The sequence below is a fragment of the Phyllostomus hastatus genome, unplaced genomic scaffold (assembly GCF_019186645.2).
Source record: "Phyllostomus hastatus isolate PE091 unplaced genomic scaffold, TTU_PhHast_1.1 phas_contig_40, whole genome shotgun sequence".
NCBI classification, from domain to species: Eukaryota; Metazoa; Chordata; class Mammalia; order Chiroptera; family Phyllostomidae; genus Phyllostomus; species Phyllostomus hastatus.
This window is the reverse complement of record NW_025333872.1, coordinates 64,365,989-64,385,279: the sequence shown is the minus strand read 5'-3', so window position 1 is coordinate 64,385,279 and position 19,291 is coordinate 64,365,989. Positions and strand designations below refer to the sequence as shown.

The following is a 19,291-nucleotide window of genomic DNA, read 5'->3' as shown; positions in this document are numbered from 1 at the left end:
GTTATCCCGAGTCCATCTTTGCAGGATTTATCCAAATATACTGAGGCATCTAATAAAACCCTGGTGGGAACCTAATCTAATACACAGGATCTTTAACTTCTAAACTCTCTGCATGCCTGTGCCCCCAGGACACAAGCACATCAAAACCACTGCTGAAATGATTGAGCTATCATTTTATTCCGAGGTACGAGCACATGAAGAAAGAAGACAATATATACGCTTTAGAAATAAATTTTATCTGATGTCAGGAAGTCTCTGGGCTTTGTTGTCATGTTAATCATATACCATAAGAGCTGGACAGGGAATTAATGAACATGTATTTCAAATGACTTTTCAAATTTCTCATAGCTGTTGCATAGATGCATCCTCAAACATTTATTGACCAACCCAGATGCCTCTGGAAATCTTCTGCTGAAGTGAGACCTAATCCCACTGATGAAAAGTCCTAGACATACTTCAAAGACAGAAAAGTTGATCTCTGGTGGTTTCCTAAGCTTGTGTGTCCGTCTCCTCCAGCCCAAAATGCTTAAAGCTTTCACATGGTACAATTTTCCCTACTGTAAAAAAGTCAGCAGACCTGCCATCGTGCCCAATGTCCCAAAGACATCTTTAAGCAATGCTCCCATCGTTCACTGTGACTGCTTTCAGCTCTTAAGAGGAAAGCAGTCTAATTGATTGACTTAAATAATAACTGATTAACTAGATTAAAATATACTTCAGAGCATGAATCTGACCATAGACATGTTTGCATCTGCTAACTGCTCTTAGGACTGTGCTTTCCTTGCAGCAGACATGCAAAGGATATAAATCTAATCCTCTTTAATTTCCCCAGGTTGATGCATTTAAAGATGAAATTTAACTCAAATTAATTTATAACTGGAAGAAATTGTCTACGAAAATATTTTTGAACAGGAATAAAAAAAATTCTTCCTTCTCCTTGCTTATTCTGAGCTAGAACTACTTACTACCCTATGACCTTCTTACCTTTCCTTCCCCAGACCACCATAAGTACATCGCTAACTCATTAAACAAGTATTATCAGCATCTATTATGTTCAATGGCCATGCTGGGTACTGGGCAGAAAACACTAAAAAGCAAGACTTGGATACTACTTTCACATAGTTTCCTCAGCAGTTTCCTTCTTCACTATTCTTTCCTGGGTTTTTTACATGATGATGATGATTGATGATGATGATGATGATGATGATGATGATGATACAACTTTGAGTAAGATTCTCTATATGTCAGATACTGTTCTAAATGCTATATAGTCCTCACAACCTATAAACAGATAAGAAAGGAAAATCATCAAGACCAAAACACTAAGATATTAAACCAGGAAGTCTAGATGCTAAACTAGCCTTCTTCTTAACCTCTGCTGCCTATAATGAGCTTTAAGTGACTTCTATTTTTATTTCTACAATGGATTATCCTATGGGAAATTTCTTAAAAGACAAATTAAAAACTTTCTTTTAGGAAAAGAGGGTTGGTAGAGATGTGTGTTGAGTTTTAAATTATGAGTAGCACTTATGCAGCACAAGGCAGTGTTTTCCTAGCTCTGTCACCTTTCAAATTATCTTTCTACATCCCCTACCTTTCATAGATCAACTTTAAAGAAACTAAAACTAAAATTCATTGAGTACCTACTCTGTGCTTGGCACTATCACATATGTTATTTGAGAAAATAAAATCAGAGGCCATCAACTTGTTGAAAATAATTTCTCTTTCGAAGGGGCCTCTAGCAGACCATTTCCCCTTCATCTACAAATATTTACTGAGCACCTACTTTATGCCATGTTCTTTATAAGTTGTTGAGTACAGAACACCCTGTGGACTAACAACTCACTGGGAAGGTTCAGACAAGTGAATAATGTCAAATGTGAATGACAGAAATAGCCTGCATGTGGAATACGGCATCTAACCCAGACTTGGGGGTTGGGAGTGAATGTCAAAGGTTCTCAAATGCATAGGTGTCTTTGTATTTTGGTTAAAGAGTTATAATATCTTGTAGACTGAGCTTCTATATCACAATTTATCTTTAGAGAATACTCCAGAGCACTCATAGCTCTACCTAGCAGTGTCTTGAAATTGAGGATCAGGGCTTTATGATGTCATTCATTGCTTACTTTATTTATTTCTTATGTCCAATACTTCCACAGAGGAAATTAATAATTCACCAAAAGGGGAATTTTGACTTGGAATCAGGGTGCCTATGATTCATTAACAAGTCACATGCCTTCTGTGATTTTTTTCTTTGTCTACATGCTAGCATTTCCCTAGGAAGTATTAGGAATCAACATTCTATGCCTCATAAAGCCAACTGCTTTAATGTTTAAAATAGCAGAGCAATATTAGTAATACGAGGCAAATTCTCAGCAAGGCTCCCCTCCATAACACCACCCCTGACTCTCCAGCATTCCATTTCCTTATTCATTTTATTTAAGAAATCCTTTGTTTCCTGAGTATGTCTTATATTTGAGGTCTGTCCAGAAGAAGTCCAACCATTATTAATATAATGACAATAGTTTGCACAACATCGATGTAACCTGGCAGCCAAGGCGAGTGGACTGGAATGCACATGCGTGAACAATGACAACTTCAGTGTACTAGTCAGTTGAGGGCAGTAGACTCTGTTGACTAAGCATGTGTGCCATGTGACCACTGCATTCAAAATGACTAAGTGAGTACAGCGATGAATCTGCATCACATTTTGCAGATTCCTAAGCTTGAACATTCCTCTGTCACAAACCATTTGGATAATTCAGAAGGACACAGCTATGGGCAACTGGTGATTGGCAACTTCATCAGGACAACACACCCGCTCATGCATCATCATGGCTTGTGCAGTTTTTTGGCAAAACATCAAATCATCCAGGGGACTCAGCCCCCTACAGCCCAGATTTGGCACACTGTGACTTTTCCCATAACTAAAATCACTTTTGAAAGGAAAGAGACCCCCTGGCTGGCGTAGCTCAGTGGATTGAGCTTGGGCTGCGAACCAAAGTGTCGCAGGTTCAATTCCCAGCCAGGGTGCATGCCTGGGTTGCAGGCCATAACCTCCAGCAACTTCTCTCTCCCTCCCTCCCTTCCCTCTCTAAAAATAAATAAATAAAATCTTTAAAAAAAATAAAGGAAAGAGATTTCAGACCATCGATGAGATTCGGAAAAATATGATGGGGCAGCTGATGGTGATTGGCAGAATTGTGTGAGGTCCCAAGGTACCTATTTTGAAGAGGACTGAGGCATCATTGTCCCATGTACAATGTTTCTAGTCTCTTGTATCTTCTTCAATAAATGTCTCTATTTTTCATATTACATGGCTGGATATCTTCTGTACAGACAGACCTCTTACGTCTTATCTTTCCCAAAGAGTTTGTAGCAGAGTATATCAAGCTATAGAAATTTCTTTTTAGAAAAATAGTGCATCATAGACTCTGGCTCATTTACTTGCTTCTCCAATAGAAACTAAGGAGGAAGAAAATGCTCAGTGTCCTAAATCCAATGAATTCCTTTCTAGCTGTGATGAAAGAAAACAGGAAGATTCTGCTAAGAATTTTTTCTTGTTGTTGTATTGCAATTCACCAGTCCAGAGCCCAACAAATTGCAGTCCTGGTACCATTCTGTGTACATTCCCATTTACATCTATTCAGAATCACCATTTTCTTTGACAAATTGATAATCCAAAATGAGCAACCTGATACCCATTGTTATAAATGCTTTAAATGGTGCTTTTCGTCTGTCATCAACAGTGGTGTACTCTTAGGCAGCAATTAACTTTGAGGCTAGGGAAGTAATAATTATGGTCTCTTTGCATTGGAAGCAAATGAGTCCATTTATCAGCATTAGAGTTGCAAATGATCAATTTTCTAAAACCAGTGCAAGCAAGGACCTCAGGGCTATACTCCTTTAGGCTTGAGAGTACCTGGCTTTTACTAAGGAAGGTCAACCCAAAATGCATGTATCCCATTAGGGGCAGGAAATAAATGAGAAGCATCAAAGAAGGGAGAAAAAAAATTAATAAAAAAAGAATTTTGCCTGGAAAGCACTAAAACCACACAAACTGTTAGAATCAGAGAAGATAAAAGAGGGTAAAATTTTAAAGTCAAGTCACCAGACTCATTATCAACTAGAGCTGAAATGTAATAAAATTATATATGGCTCAGGAAAATGGGAGGGGTGTCAGTCTTCATGGGATGGCTGTTCTATAGGTGCATGTTCTTCTATAGGATGGCTGTTCTATATCTGCGAGTGTTCACACTTGCAGATATAGAACTTATTGGTAATTCCACACTGAATATTTTCATTTTCATAGGAAATACCAATTCAATGTGGTTTCAGAATAAAACATTAATAACAAAGCATTCTTCTTGGACCGGCTCTGAATTGGGGGGAAGCATGGTGAGGTAATTTGAGGGTTATCTTCACATAAACAGGACAAATTATTCCAAACGGAAAACCATCCTCTCTACCTATCTGTGTGAGAGAGAGAGAATGGGGGTGGGCTGGGGGGAGGGAGGTGGAGGGAAGAGAGAGAAGAACAAAGCAAGACAAAAAGAGACAAATAGATCATTAGAAACAATATCTGGTGGGCTGGGATGGGAGTAAAAGATAGAAAATTGTACTTGAACAGCAATTAAAATTTAAAAAAATAAAATAAAAAGAAATAACATCTAATAGATATTAGAAATAATAGCTAATATAAATTTTGGGGAAATAATATGTATATTATATGTTATATTAGGTATCCTCAGGCAGGTTCAGAAAGAAGAAGAGGAGACAAATAAAAGGTCAAGGCACCATGGATCAATCTTCTTCATTTATCTCTTGCCTGGGAACTCCTGAGACAGTAACCACCCTGACACTATAATGAAATTTAGAGGCACTGTTAAGGGGTGGCTGAGAGCAGTTTGTTAACCCACTCTCTCCATCAGTTGATGAGTTCAGCACAAGTAAACACACAACCTTTGTAGATACCGGGTTCTTGCTATGCAAACTCTGCTTCAAGGTTAGTTCCCTGACCCTTCTTCCAACCAAAGCAGGGTGCTCCTAACCTCTCCCCACTGGCAATTCTGGAGCAATCAGTGAATGAAATAACCAGAATATGAATTTCATGCCAGTGCCCTCTGGGCGATGATAGTGTTCTTTTGGCTGGTTTGGGGATATTTCACACTTACACGGTAATCCGCTAAAAGCTGACTCACACTATTCCCAAGGACAGATCACCTCCTTCTAGTGACTTGAACGCCACGCACCAAGCTTGACAGGACTGGTAGGAAAACAGTTAACTCTGTGAAGCTGCGAATGTCCTTTCTAACATTATCCAACTACACACGCCCTCCAGACCAGATCTCCCCCTCCCCATCTTCTGTCCTCCCCACACATACTGCCCTGCCAGCTCATAAGTTCCCCTGTTTTCAAGCAGTCTCCCCACCCTGGGATTTTCCACGGCCCCTCACTGCCCACTAGTGTACAGAGAGGCCTGTAAGGCTATCTGTTGAGGACAGGGCCCCTCTCTGAAAGCAGTGTTTCTCCAGTCTGCCTCGGCATCCAGATAGGGACAGAGACTCCAGCCATCCCTGGGATCCCTTGGCACAAAGGGCTCCTCTGATCCCAGAGCATCTGGGCTCCCCCTCATTAGCACATTAAAGCTGCTCTGTCCCTTCCTTCTGAACTGCTCTGTCTGTCCCACTGCCGGCCTCTATGGAGCCTTTTAGGCCCCAGCTCATTTTGAAACCACTCCAGTTCAAGAGGCACTAACCCTTTCCCGAAGCCTGTCAAACTCTCCTTTCCAAACCACAGGTACCTCGAAACAGCCTCACTCAGGGTCGCAATCACACAGCAGGACCACATGCCTTCTGCCAAATTAGGCTTCTCAAGATGAGCCCTCCTTAAGACAAAAACAAAAAAAAAATTAAATATGTCTAGCTTTCAAAAAAAAGGAAGAAAGAAAGAAACACATTGAAGTCGACAGGCTTGTGCCTTGTTCACAGATGGGTGGGTTTCACTTCAGAATCTGACAAGCTCGTGAGAAAAACGACGGGGCCAGAGCAGGGCTTGCGTCTATGTCCTCTGTGTGCGGAGGGCACCGGCCAGCATTGATCACGGGCCTGGTGACAGCACGAAGCCCGGAAAACCAGGGCTCTCGTTTTAATTTGGTGACCAGGATGACCACTGCACAGTGCTTGGCAGTTTTCCAAGCCCTCTTCCAGATGTTATTTCATTCAAAAAATCACAAAAATGCAATGGCGAATGAAGGGCTAAGATGATTTTAACAAGTTACCTGTGAGAAAATTGAGACATCCCCGAAACAAAAGTCAGTTGCCTGAAACAAAAGATACCACATTCTGAAGGGGACAGACAGACACTACCAATCCAATGGCCTGGAGACAAAATCTCGAAGTGACTTTTAATTCCCTCACCTTCTCTTACACCCCACTCCCTGATATGTTCAGAACTTAGCTCCCTTAAATACGTCCTGCACCAGTATCCTCACTTCTTCCTCATGGCTGAGTTCACTGATGGTTCTTGCTGGTGTGCTGCTTGGGCCCAGACCTGTTTCTGAGACTGCCCTTCCCAAGACATGTTCTAAAGAGCAGTTGCTTCTTTCTGCCCATCCCACCACAACCTCGCCCCCACCACAGCCGTCAAATCAGCACGCAATACTGCCATGCAATTCTATTCTACGTCTTTGGTATGTGTCCTTTCAGACTCTTCAAAATGACAAGTCCCCACTTCTCTCCATACAAACATCCTACCCTCTCCACCACATGCACCTTCATTCTCAACTGAGATCCTTTGCTCAGAGTTCACAGAAAAAGACAAGCCACCTTCTAGGAACTGCCTTTTATTCCCATCACCAAATCTACCAAATTACTTTCATTTGTACCTACCACACCTCTGTGCCCCGCTCCTGTGCGGTACAGTGTCCTGGCTCCGCCCAAAAGCCGGCCCCACCCCCTGTGCTTAGGACCCCACTGCCTTAGCTTCCTCAGTGTCTCCCCCCTCCCTTCAACCCCTTTCCTCTTGTGGCCGCCATCTTACCCTCTCTACGGTTCCCATCAGCACATAGACCTTTTGTATTATCCCCTCTATTAAAAGATTTTCCTGTTACTTTGCTCCTTGTAATGCAAAATATATCAAAAGTTATGTTTTTAAACCTGTCACTTCATGATCCCTCCCCAAACCACCCCACCATACTTCCCATCAGCTCCACAACTCTGAACCCCTGCTTGTCATAGCCCCCCAGTTTCTCTGGTCACCTCCCTGTCCTTGCCTCAGTGACTCTCAGCACAGTCGACTGCTTGTTTCCTCCTTCCTGGAATACTTCCTCCCTTTGGCTTTTAAACACCACACTCTCCTGTTTCCCCTCCTTCTTCAGATCCCTCCTTCTCCAGGTCTTCTTCTTCTGTTTGACTCAAAAGTTGGTATGCTGCCCGTATTGCATTGTGACCAGATGATCTCCAGATGATTTCATCCAAGACCACACCAGTGACTCCCCAACCAAAATTCCCAGCCTCTGATTTCTCCCCAGAATCCCATTCTCCAGCTTCCATTTGACAATTCCACCAGAAATTTCTAATGTAACTTGCCGGAGTCAACTCTTAACTTTCTACCCACAAACATGTTCCTCTCCCAGTCTTTTCCACCTTACATAATGGTACCACCACTCGCCCAATTTCTCAAGCTCCCCAAAACTGGAATTTTTCTTTATTCTTTCCTTCAGCAGCCCCATCAAATCACTCACCTAGTTCCATGGGTTGCATCTCTCAGTGCAATGCAAATCACTGCAAAACACAATCATTTCACCTCCACCTCCATTGCTACCCTCCATTCCAAGCTTCTAACATCTTTCTTCCAGGATCCACTTACCTCTCCTGCAATTCATTTTACAATAGCAGCCAGAGTGTTCTTTTCAAAATATTAACCAGATTATTCCTCTGTTAAAACCTTGCTGTTGCTCACCATTCCACTTAGAATAAAACCCAAGCTCTTCTCCTTGCCTACAGGCCTAGCTCTGGGCTACGGTGAAGCGTGGAGCCCCTGAAGGTTCACAAAGGAGGGTCAGCCTGAGATGACTAAAACACCACGTTTCGATGCCAAGGGCAAATGTCTCCCTGAAACCTCTAACCTATTTCGAGTCCAATATGTGCCAGGGTCCAGCTTTGGCAGGTTCTTAGGGTCCCCAAAGGATGCACGGCTAAGGCAAAGTGACTGAATCGAGACACCAGGTGGGGTGCCAGAAGACAGCCGGGCTTTTGGGGCCCAACTGACTCACCAAGAAAAATCAATCTTTATTTTCATAGGGGAGGTTATACAACATTCAATGCATAGTGTGATTATTAAAACAGAAACGGTTACCACAGAAATAATTTCTGAAAACACAGAAGGTTTTACAGATTAATTATGTTAAACAAAGACATAACCGAAAAGGACAGGAGGTCCCACAGATCAACCATATTAAACAAAGGTTATTTTGACCAAGAGGGTCATTAATCAGATAGCCAATGAAGCTATATGGGCACAAACTTTCAGGTGCCAATTACTAACTAGGCATCTATTAAAATTCTAGGGATTGGTCTAAATTAAAAGGGTGCAAGGGATGATTTATAGGTATATAGAAACCAACTATTATCCATTAAGGTTAAATTTATCTCAGTTAGGCAACTGTTTTTTTGCCTAGGTGTTTTGATTTATGTATCTTGGGGGGGGGCATGTTTTGTGTTTGTTTCCATGTATTGAGATTATTATTTTCAACTAGAACTCCTTGCTTCTATACATTCCTGTCCAGGGGATGGGAGGGGTAGTGGCTCTAATAAATCTTAAGCTTTCAAGTGGCGACTCCCTAAGAAACATTCCTAGCAACAGCTTCCTTCAGCATTCTGGCAGTTGGTCTGCCCATAGTTTAATATTGTCCTTAACTTCCCAGGTGGGGGAAGCAGGCAACATTAGGGTTGCTAGGGGTCTCTATTCTGTGGTCAGCAAGTCATTTCGAGCAGAATCAGAGGCATTGTGCAGATTTTTTATTATAACACACAGGTATCTAAAAATCCTACCACCTATTGCTAGCAGGGACAGGCATAGAGGAAGAGATAGACAGGAGATTCGGCCACAGTCGCCTTTGCTGTGCAGGTGAGTCTCACCCGACCTGACTGTGCCAAAGGTCAGCTGCTGGTGGGCTCCCGACAAATATGTTCTGTCCCTCTCTTGTGGTCTTATAAAATTTGCACTTGGCTGCAGAGTCACAAAAATTGGTTTCCCTATATATGAAAGGATGATAATAACTTTTGTTATTATGAGACTAAACTATGATATAAAATTTTATAATATAAAATTTAGGTTTCACAATGTAAAATTTCAGAATTTCAACCACTGTCTAAATGCTAATTTTAACTCAAACACCCTCATTAGATTGTATCAAATTATATAATAAAGCCTCCAGTCCTTCCACCAACTCATCCTCATGCTCTTTTTGTTTTTTTAAATCTCTCTTACCTACAATGAACAAACATGTGGCCAGGTTCCCTCACAGCTGCGTACGCACTTTCAGGCTGTTAATGTTTTCAGGAAACTCTGTGTTCTTGGGTTATATGGCAATGACCTTGATAGATCACCCTGAAATGGCAGGATGGTATTAAAATCTATTTTTTTCTTTTCTAACACTCTGAAGGTAGATGAACATTAATGGCTAGTCCTTTTTTTTTTAAGTCCTGAATAAAACAAATTATATCCATCAAGAAAGATCTGCCTCTTGACTCTGTGTACACTTGGAGTAATTTTATTATTGGTTGAGTTTTCCTCTTGAGTAGTTTTCCCACAGGTAAACAGCTCAATTATGGGCCTTTTGTGTACACCTCTGTTAAATGTGCTTGAGAGCGTAATCACTTTTGAGAGGAGATATATGTTATCTTTATTTCTACTTAAATTTTCCCCTTGATAGATTATATAAAAAAGGTAATAGCAGTTAGAAACTCCACCAATGGCACCAAGAGTCTACTTCAATCCTATACCTGTCTGGTTCATCACTATGATCCAACAGTGCATAACACATAGTAAGCACTCAAGAAATACTCATTTAATGAATGAGTCAACGAATGAATGAGAAACCAAAGAAGTATTTGTCTTGTCCTATATGATGGACTAGTACTTTGTGCTATCTTAAAGTCATGAATGATTAGGAATTATAGCCCTGTGGTTCTAAATCTGGATATAATTAGCATGGTTTTGTTTTTTAAATCTTTCAAATGTTTATTCAGGTGTAATTGGTTTCCCTACTTAATTTGTTTAAAATGGCAGAAATTGGTGGTACATAATATCAGACGGTATTTAAAGTATTTTTTTAATCATCACAGAGACATATAGGTAAATTTTCTTGAGGGACAGTTTAGAATAAAAATAATATTTTCAAAATTTTAGTAATAGCATACTTAAATAAATTACATTCATGTTGCTACTGATTAAGTTATGATTTTTAAGAATATTTTAAAAAACAATAAAAAAACAAAATTTTTATTGTTTTCCTTGGCATTTCCTGGGAAATTTCTTAACTATTGTACATTCAGATAGTCTCTGTATAAGGTCAAAATGACAGAATGATAAGTTTAATGTGGATTGTATATCAAACAACTTATTTACATGATGTCAGTGTCTAGACAGTTAGAAGTATACAATTAGACATTATGCATAAAAATTTATATTACAAACTATAATGATACACTGTCAGTAGCAGTACAAGGCAAATTAGCTAGTTAGATTTTGAGGTCCCTCAAGTCAAGAGTAAAGTTTTGTCATATATGTGTCCTCCAGAAGAGGGCTCAACACACAATAAGTGATAAGGAATAAATGAATATAGTAACAATCGACAGAGTGAAAAAGCAAACAACAGAATAGGAGAAAATATCTGCAAACCATATATCTGATTAGGGGTTAATTTCCAGTATATATAAAAACTTCTACAATGCAGCAAGAACAAAAACAAAACCCAAATGATCCTATTTTAAAATAAGCAGAGGAACTAAATAGACATGTTTTCCAAAAAAGGCATACAAATGACCAACAAATGTATGTAAAGGTGCTCAACATCACTAATCATTAGGGAAATGCGAGTCAAATCAAAACCACAATGAGGCATCACTTCACACCTTTTAGGACGGCCACTATCAAAAACAAACACAGAAAGTAACAAGTGTTAGCAATGATGGGGAGAAGTAGGAAGCCTTGTGCACTATTGGTGAGAGTGTATAGCATAATCAATAAAATATATTTTAAAAAGAGAGTGTAAAACTGTGTCACTACTATGAAAAACCATACAGAAGCTGTATCATGTGATCCAGCAACCTACTTCTGGGTATAAATCTCCCCAAGTTGAAAACAGAATCTTGAAGCGGTATGTGCAAACTGATGTTCACTGCAGCTTTATTCACAATGGCTAAGACATGAAAGCAACCTAAATACCCATCAACAAATAAACGGGTAAATAACATGTGATATATACATACAATAAAATATTATTTAGCCTTAAAAAAGGGAAGTCTGTCATTTGTGAACAGTATACTAAGTAAAATAAGCAAGTCACAAAAAGCCAAACACTGCATGATTTCCTTTATATGAGGTATCTAAAATACTCAAACCCTTAGGAACATATATCAGAATGGCGGTTGCCAGGGTCAGCGGAGAGGGGGAAAAGAGGAGATGTTCCATGGATACAGAGTTCCAGTTTTGCAAGATGAAAAATTCTAGAGATTTGTTGCATAACAATTTATGTGCATACAGTTAACACTAGTCTAGTGTACACTTAAAAGTATTTAGGATAGTAATTTTTATGTTATGTAGTTATGACTACTAAAAAATTAATGACTATATTCTTGTATAGGTTCACACCATAGTAAAGAAATATGCCAAATATTTATGGGTATTTTTCCATGTGTCTTTTAAAATTTGACTTCCTAGGCACACTTTTTTAGAAATATAATCAAGAATTAATGTGTTTTAACAATGTACAGTGAATGCTCATTGGCCTGAACTTGAATGAGAAAGCTAAACTAAAACCGGGTAGTGATATTTTCATATTCTACAATCTATTTTTATGAGAAATGATAATTAAAAAACAAATCAGCTCTTGCATTGAGTAACTTTATAACTATGTGGGCAGCAAAATGAAATTCCTATATCATCTACATGTATAGAAATGTACAGTAACAATAGATATCTATTATGATGACCCCGAAGCACAGGAGGATTTTGGGTACTTCAGTGCTCAAGTATAAGGTCAAAGAAAAATTACACAAAGATATGTCCATTTTCTTACACATTAATTACCTGGAAATGCATCATCTTTACCTGAGGTAACCCAATCACTCCTTTAATATACACATTCAGTTCTCTAAGCTCTGTGTATGAAAATGACATTACTTGGTGATCTTTTATTTTTATAACTTTTTTCCTTTAGTTAAAAAATAAATGCATCCTTTGTTTACTACTGATCTTAAGAGATGTCTGTCTTTAATCACACCACTCAGTTCCATTTGGCCTATTTTGTATCAATTATCCTCATTACCAGTTGATCTTCCCCTTTCATTTTGACATCTGTTAAAAGGAGCAGCTTGAGGAAGCACCTTGTTATCAATTTTTTAACAGAAGCTTTCCCACTTGATAAAAAAATGGTTCATATAAATTATAATACATCTTCATCAACTGTACCTAATACTTAGTTCAATCATAACTCTGTTCCTTGGAAACCATTTTGTTGGTTCACCGTGTTCGGTCAACCTATTTAGTGACTCAGCGAAGTGGTGTCTCTCTCTCTCTCTCTCTCTCTCTCTCTCTCTATATATATATATATATATATATATATATATATTTATTTATTTATTTATATGTTTATATATATTATATATATATATAATATATATATATATAAATGTACACACAAATGTAACTTCCCACATGGATACTGATCCTATGTAGGCTTGCTACCAACTCTCTCATGTAACTTCCTTAATGTTTCCTGGTTTTCAACTCAAAAAAAGTTTCAGAAATTTGAAAATTCTAAATCAAAATATAAGTTGGAAATCAGTTCCACATCAAATGAAGAGAGAACCCAGAATCACACTACTGGCTCCATTCTGATGATTAAATATCCTCCCTACAAGACTTGAAAAGGCAAAAGCCCTTTATTACCTGAGACATCCCAAAGTATACCTTAATGCAAATAAAGTGGGTCAAAACTGGAAGTTCACATTTTTTAAAATATTTGAAAATAATATTCAAGTGGGAAAAAGTAAATAAAACTACACACAAGCACATTCATTAAGTAATCATTTTAGAGGAGAAAAATCTTCATATACCAAATAGCTCTGTATCTACTTCTGTATGTTTCTAAAAAATCTATAGGTATCAGCAGTTTCTATGAGAGGGTCATCACCTGTCACCCCTGAAGTATTTTCTTTCTCATCATATCTTGCTTGCCATGATGGCAGGGTAATAAATAATGTTCCACACTAAGAAATAAGTGAAGAAGAGTTTGCCATAATTTTTTCCTTGTTTGAGCCAATGCATTATTCTAGATCTTTGGGAATTAAAGAAGTAACAATTAACCCAGCATTTAAATCATCTCATATCTCTTGATTCCCACTGCCCAAACAATGTTGAATAGGATGGGTGGAGAGAATATGACACATCCCATTAACTGGTTAGAAAAATTACCTCATACCTCTTCTTTCACCAAAGTCTTGTATACAACTATATTATAATCTAATTGCTCTACAGAAAATGAGTAGTCAGTCAGTGAGATGTCCAACTGTCATGTACAAAATGCAGCGATCCAAATCTAAAGCGTCAAAGAGGGGCAAAATAAATGATGCAAGATAATGTAAGACAGATTTCATTAAGGTAACACTACATTTTCATTCTAAGCTTCTTGAGAGCAAGTACCTTTAATTAATTACTAATCAATATTTCTCTTTATCTCTCCCTAGGTAGACAGGATATAGATAGCATATGTGCTTCCATTTCTTCATCGTTGGCAGGTAGCTACAGACTGTGACCAGTAGCAGGTTTTCCCCAGGCTTGCGTTGCTCCGAGTCTAACACTCCTCATTTTATTGCATTGTCTTCAGTCTCTCAGCCCAGCCTCTTTGACCCAAAAGGATGCCAACAGCTAACTAACAGTGGTGCAGTGCCCCATTCCAACAATAAAGTGACTCTACTGGCCAGCTCACAGCAATAGAACACTGCCAACTATGTATCTGCATGCCAAAAATTGGAGGGACACGTTTTTATATGGGCTCCAGATTTGCAGCCTCACTTTCTACTAACAGCTAAGTTGCTATTTGTTAGAGGTAGATGAAAAGAAACACCTGAATCCCAGAAGACTGAATTAATAGGGCAATACAGGTGAAAGAAACAGAAGTATTAAGGAAATGAAGAAGAGGAAAAGGAGAAGGAAAAGGAGGAAAAAGTGATCTTAAACTTTTAGAAAATGAACAAAGATGCTTACGGTTGGCCCCAAAGGGACTAGTAACAGACTAATTAGCCATTACTAACTAGTCCAACACACCTGGAGGGTTCAAACCAGACAGGAACCACACCTACATGCTGGCACACTCTCCCCCCACACCTTTGAGCCAAGTCATCCAGCATCTATCACTAACTTGGTCTCCTGTTGACCTAACCATGGGGCAAAAGCTAAGCCCACCAGGATGCCAAAAAAATTATTCCATGGGGACTTTCACATTTATTCTGATTTTTTTTTCAGTCTCCTTGTCAAAGGTGCCCCTCCTCAAAAGAAATTTTCCTTTTTTTTCCTTTAAGCTCAAAGAAAGATCATTTACTCAGTACAAAATATTATAAGGAGCATTCTGAAGAACTCTGAAAGACAAATATTTTAGTTGAAGGCTAAAGACTGTAGCCCTAATGTTCCATTCACAGAGGTACCTGTGATTAAATGCCACTGACCCAGCCTTTCAGTCTGAGTTCCTCCTCTGTAAAGCAGGACCAGTATGAGTCACGTCACAGAACACTGAAGGCTTCGTAAAACACATAGTTCTACCCGTGATGTACCATGACTTCACTTAATTTGCTTATGATATTCTCATAGACCTATTTGAGACAATAGAAATTAGTTGAATTAATTAATTGTGTCAAGCCTTATAACTTCCCAAGTGTTTTCTTCAGTATAATCCCATCTAGGTCTCAAAACTGTAAGAGGGGTAAGAAAAGTATTATAAAACACACTTTGCAAATGAAGAAATGAAGGTCCAAGTTGATGAACAGCTTTGCCCCAAAGCAGTCATTCTGGACTTTAAGGTACATTAAATGTCAAGAAACACCCTGCACAGATCAATAAGAAGTCATAATCATGCAAAGATAAATGAATTATTGCACTATTTACTCAGGTTGATGAGGGAAATCAATAATTAACATGCTCTGCTTAAAAATTTAAACAGCCAATGAATGCCAAAGCACTTACAATTCAAAAAACCACAGATAATCATAACAAATAGGAAACCCTCATAATATGTACTGAGCCAGCATCTTCTTGATTTATTCTGCTCATCACTTTTTATTTTATTATTTATTGATTTGAGAGAGAGAAAGAGAAAGGGAGAGAGAGGGAGAGAGATGGAGGGAGAGAAGGAATTTGTTGATTTTTGTATGTGTCCTGACCCAGGATCAAACCTGCCACCTTGGCATATCCAGATGATGCTCTAACCAGCTGACCCACCCAAGAAAGGGCCTATTCTGCTCATTATCTTTTAAATGTAATATTTTGGAAAATGCAATTCTAAGCTACAAATCAAAGGAACATGAAGGCTTGCCTTTCTACTACCAACTCACATCTCACTTCAGAGTGAATTTCTTCTTGTTTGATAATAACCGGAAACATACAGAGGCGCCCACAAAGCAAGCTAACATGCATATTGTCTTCACAAGGGATTCCTGAACGGTTTGGATTTGATATCACTAAATTAAACCGTACTCCTAAAATACGGAAGTTTTTCAAGGTTTTATTTCTGTAAGTATTGTGTGTTCCCAGGAGAGCTTTAAGCCCCGAAGAGCTCTATGTGAATTCCTTGGAGAATCTCAACTACCCAAAACAGTGCCACACTGAAACCTGTATGAACAAAACGACCTTAAGAGTTACCCTCACAGATGCGTTGGAAAGCACACACGCACCCAAATAAAAACACACAAAACCAATTCTCTGTGTTATTTCTAAGGGTCAGTTCTTCAACCATCTCACGTTACTTAAGTAGAGAAAGTCCCTTTTACATCACAGTCGAGTTAGGGGCACCAGGAGGGGGCCCGATCTTCACACCAACCAGGTTCTCATCCTAATACGCTTCGTCCTTGGTCCTCGGTCCATCCACTGCGCAGATCCCGGCACTGGAAACACGGGTGGGTAGGCGTTCGCCCGCCTCGGCTTTAGCCGGCTTAGGATTGGCCGGGCGCCTCCTTCTCACACCCTTCCAGCAACATTTTTGCACTTTACGTGGGTCTGATCCAGGCCTCTAGCCTCCCTTTCCTGCTACCAGCCGGGAAGAGTCACAGCGGCAACAGAAGTGTGGGGCAAGATCAGCGGGTCCGCCGCCCGCCCGCTAGGACCGTCGCTGCGACCCCCACGCCTGGCCCCGGGGTGTCGGAGGCACACGGGTGGGGCGGCGACGGTCGAGGCGCGAGGCCCGCGACTTACACGCCAACGCCGCAGCCCCACGCCTTCCCGCCTCCGCCCCAGCCACCGCCCCCCCTTTCCCCGTCCCCTCCGGCCCTTGAGCGTAAAGCTGGGGTACGAGTGGAGAAGGGAAGTGAGGCAACCCGCCTACGCCGGGTGCGAGTGGGGACACCCCGCACTAGGCAGGCAAAACCCCGCCTCTCCCCGAACTCCCGCCTCAGACCCGCCGGCAGCCCGGGCGAGCACCCCTGGCTCCGCGCTCCGGGACAAAGCTGCCACGGCCTCTCCGCGAGCGGGGCACGTCCTCGCCTGCTCCCTCCGGTCTCCCCCGCCACGGCCGCGACTCCGTCCCAAAGGGCCTCGGGCCGCCCCGGGCCCCCTGCCCCGCGTCCCGCCGCCGCTCACCTGTTCAGCACTTTGCGGATCCTCTGGCGCACGCCAGCCCGGGAGGAGGCGGACAGGCTGCCGCCGCCGCTGCCCTCGGCCGGCAGATTCTCGATGGTGGTCACCACATGGTTCTGTGGGGCCGGCGGCGGCGGCTGCAGCTGCGGCTGCGGCGGCTCGGGGGGAAGCATCGCGGCGGAGGCAGCGGCGCGGCGAGGATCAGAACGCAGCCGGGCGCATCGTGCGCCGGCTCCGGCCCGGGAACGCGCAGAGGACCCCGCGGGCCGCCGCGGCCGGGAGGCGGTGCTGCCTGCGAAGATGCAAAGCGGGGAGGCACCCGCGCCTACGGCCACCGCAGCCTCCGCCCAGCCCGCCACTCACTCCTCTCCAGTCCCAGCGTGCGCACCCTCGCTCCGCCACCCCCTGCTTCCTGCCCTGGCTCTTCCCGAGACACGTCCCCAAGTCCCGGCAAGCCCCGCAAAGTGACCGTGAAAGGGCTTGTGCAGGGATGGGAGCTGCCCGAGGTCTCAGAAGGCTCTCACGGAGAGAGGGGATGAGGCTCCGGGCTTTGCCTTCTCTCCTGGTGCTCAGGTCTTCTCTGGGCGAGCCGCCTAAGCCTGTCTCCTGCTTGCTGGGAAAGCTGCCGTCTGTCTGTGTCTCGGCAAGTGAGAGACCGAGCGAACCCGAGAGCTGGGCGGGGGTACCTCGGCGGCATCAGCAATAAGGGGGGCCAGGGCGGGGAACACGAACACTCTGTCCTCGCCAGAGGGCGCTACCGAGGTGCCTCTTAGCCAGCGACCCCCCTCTCCCCAGTCAACAGAAGTCCAAGGTCTGAGTTGCAGTGATTGTATGTGTGCGTGTGTGTTTTCCCGGGTCTGGGGATAGATCCTCCCTCTTTAGTTGTTGGAGAGTCCCTGCTCCTGCCGAGGTGCCAAGGAATCTAGCACCACGTTCCTGGACAGCGACAGGACTGAGACACCTGCTGGCCCCTACAGTCACCTGAAGGTGTGTCTGACATAGCATTAAACAGAAAAGATGTGGGGAAGGCTTATTTCCCTTTTTCCTACTGTCTTCTTGTCTTCAAGATCTCTTATTCATCAGCTCTAAATAAAAGGAAGGATTTCTACGTAGTTTTTTAGCAGTGGCATGTGGATTCCAGGGTTAAACTTACTGCTCATTTTACCTTTCTCTGACCAGCCGTGTTTAATAAAACACTGTTGCACAATTGCCATTCCACTCTTACCATTACCTCATCGGAGTCTCACTTGACACGTGCTGGTTCTGTTGGATTTCTTTTGGAAGCAGCAGTTGGCTCTCAGCTACCTCTATAAGGTTGCTCATTTTGAAGATATTCCCATTCACGTGAGAAAGAGTGGAATTTCGCCTGTTTCAGGCTTCCGAGTCACCAGACACGTTGACTAATCTGTTTAACACAGACTGCACCTGTGTGCTGCATTGGATAAAAGCTTCAAATTCATGCTCCAAAAGTGACTAATGATCCTCCCCAAATTGCTGAACAGTTGCCTAGAATAGCACGTGTTGCTGCAAATACTCAGTGGCCCAAGCTTTCTCTGTGCCATTCTCCCACTCTTTTTCTTTCTCTGCTAAGTCTGGTTAAATCTAGGCAACACATACTACAAAACAGGTGGCATCTAGAATGATGGAGCTGCAGTGTTTTGATTCACAAACCGAAGCAGGAGAGGAGAAAGCAAAGCCAGTGAAAAGTTTGTGCAGAACAGGAAGGGAAAGGGAGTAGAATGGGTAGTTTTTTTATTTATATTCAAGAAACATATAAAGTAATTGGGAGGTTGAGTTGGCAGAACTTTAGCAAGCCACCCTCATCAATAAGTTTGTATGTGGTGCTGGTGGGTATGGAGAATGTGCACAGAGCAGAGAAACAGACAATGGGCAACGGTTTCAAAAACTGTTTAAACATTTTACAACCCTTTCCTGTTTATTTATGTAATTTTTTTGTCATGTGTTTTGGAAACATTTCTTTGGAGAAAACTCGGAATAGTGTTTGTATGCTTCAAATTGACTTTTCTTTAGGGGGAGGAAAGGGGAGGGAAGGAAATATCAGTGTGAGAGAAAACATTGATCATTTGCCTCTTGCACATGCCTGAAACCTGGGACCAAACCCACAACCAAGGCACGTGCCCTGACGGGGAATCAAATCCAAGACCCTTCGGTTTATAGGACAGTGCTCCAACCAAGCCACACTGGACAGTTGACCCTTTCT

At 41.8% G+C, this 19,291-nt stretch overlaps 1 protein-coding gene across 1 annotated transcript in view; it reads right to left on the bottom strand.

Moving 5' to 3' along the window:
* SLC35F1 (solute carrier family 35 member F1) overlaps positions 1–17,732 on the bottom strand; it is a 360,251-nt gene extending 342,519 nt beyond the window's left edge. Inside the window, exon 1 of the mRNA XM_045844241.1 lies at positions 17,074–17,732. Coding sequence (XP_045700197.1) covers positions 17,074–17,243 — 170 coding nt within the window. The 5' untranslated portion in view covers positions 17,244–17,732. The remainder of the gene's footprint in view (positions 1–17,073) is intronic.
* Between the last annotated feature and the right edge of the window lie 1,559 nt (positions 17,733–19,291).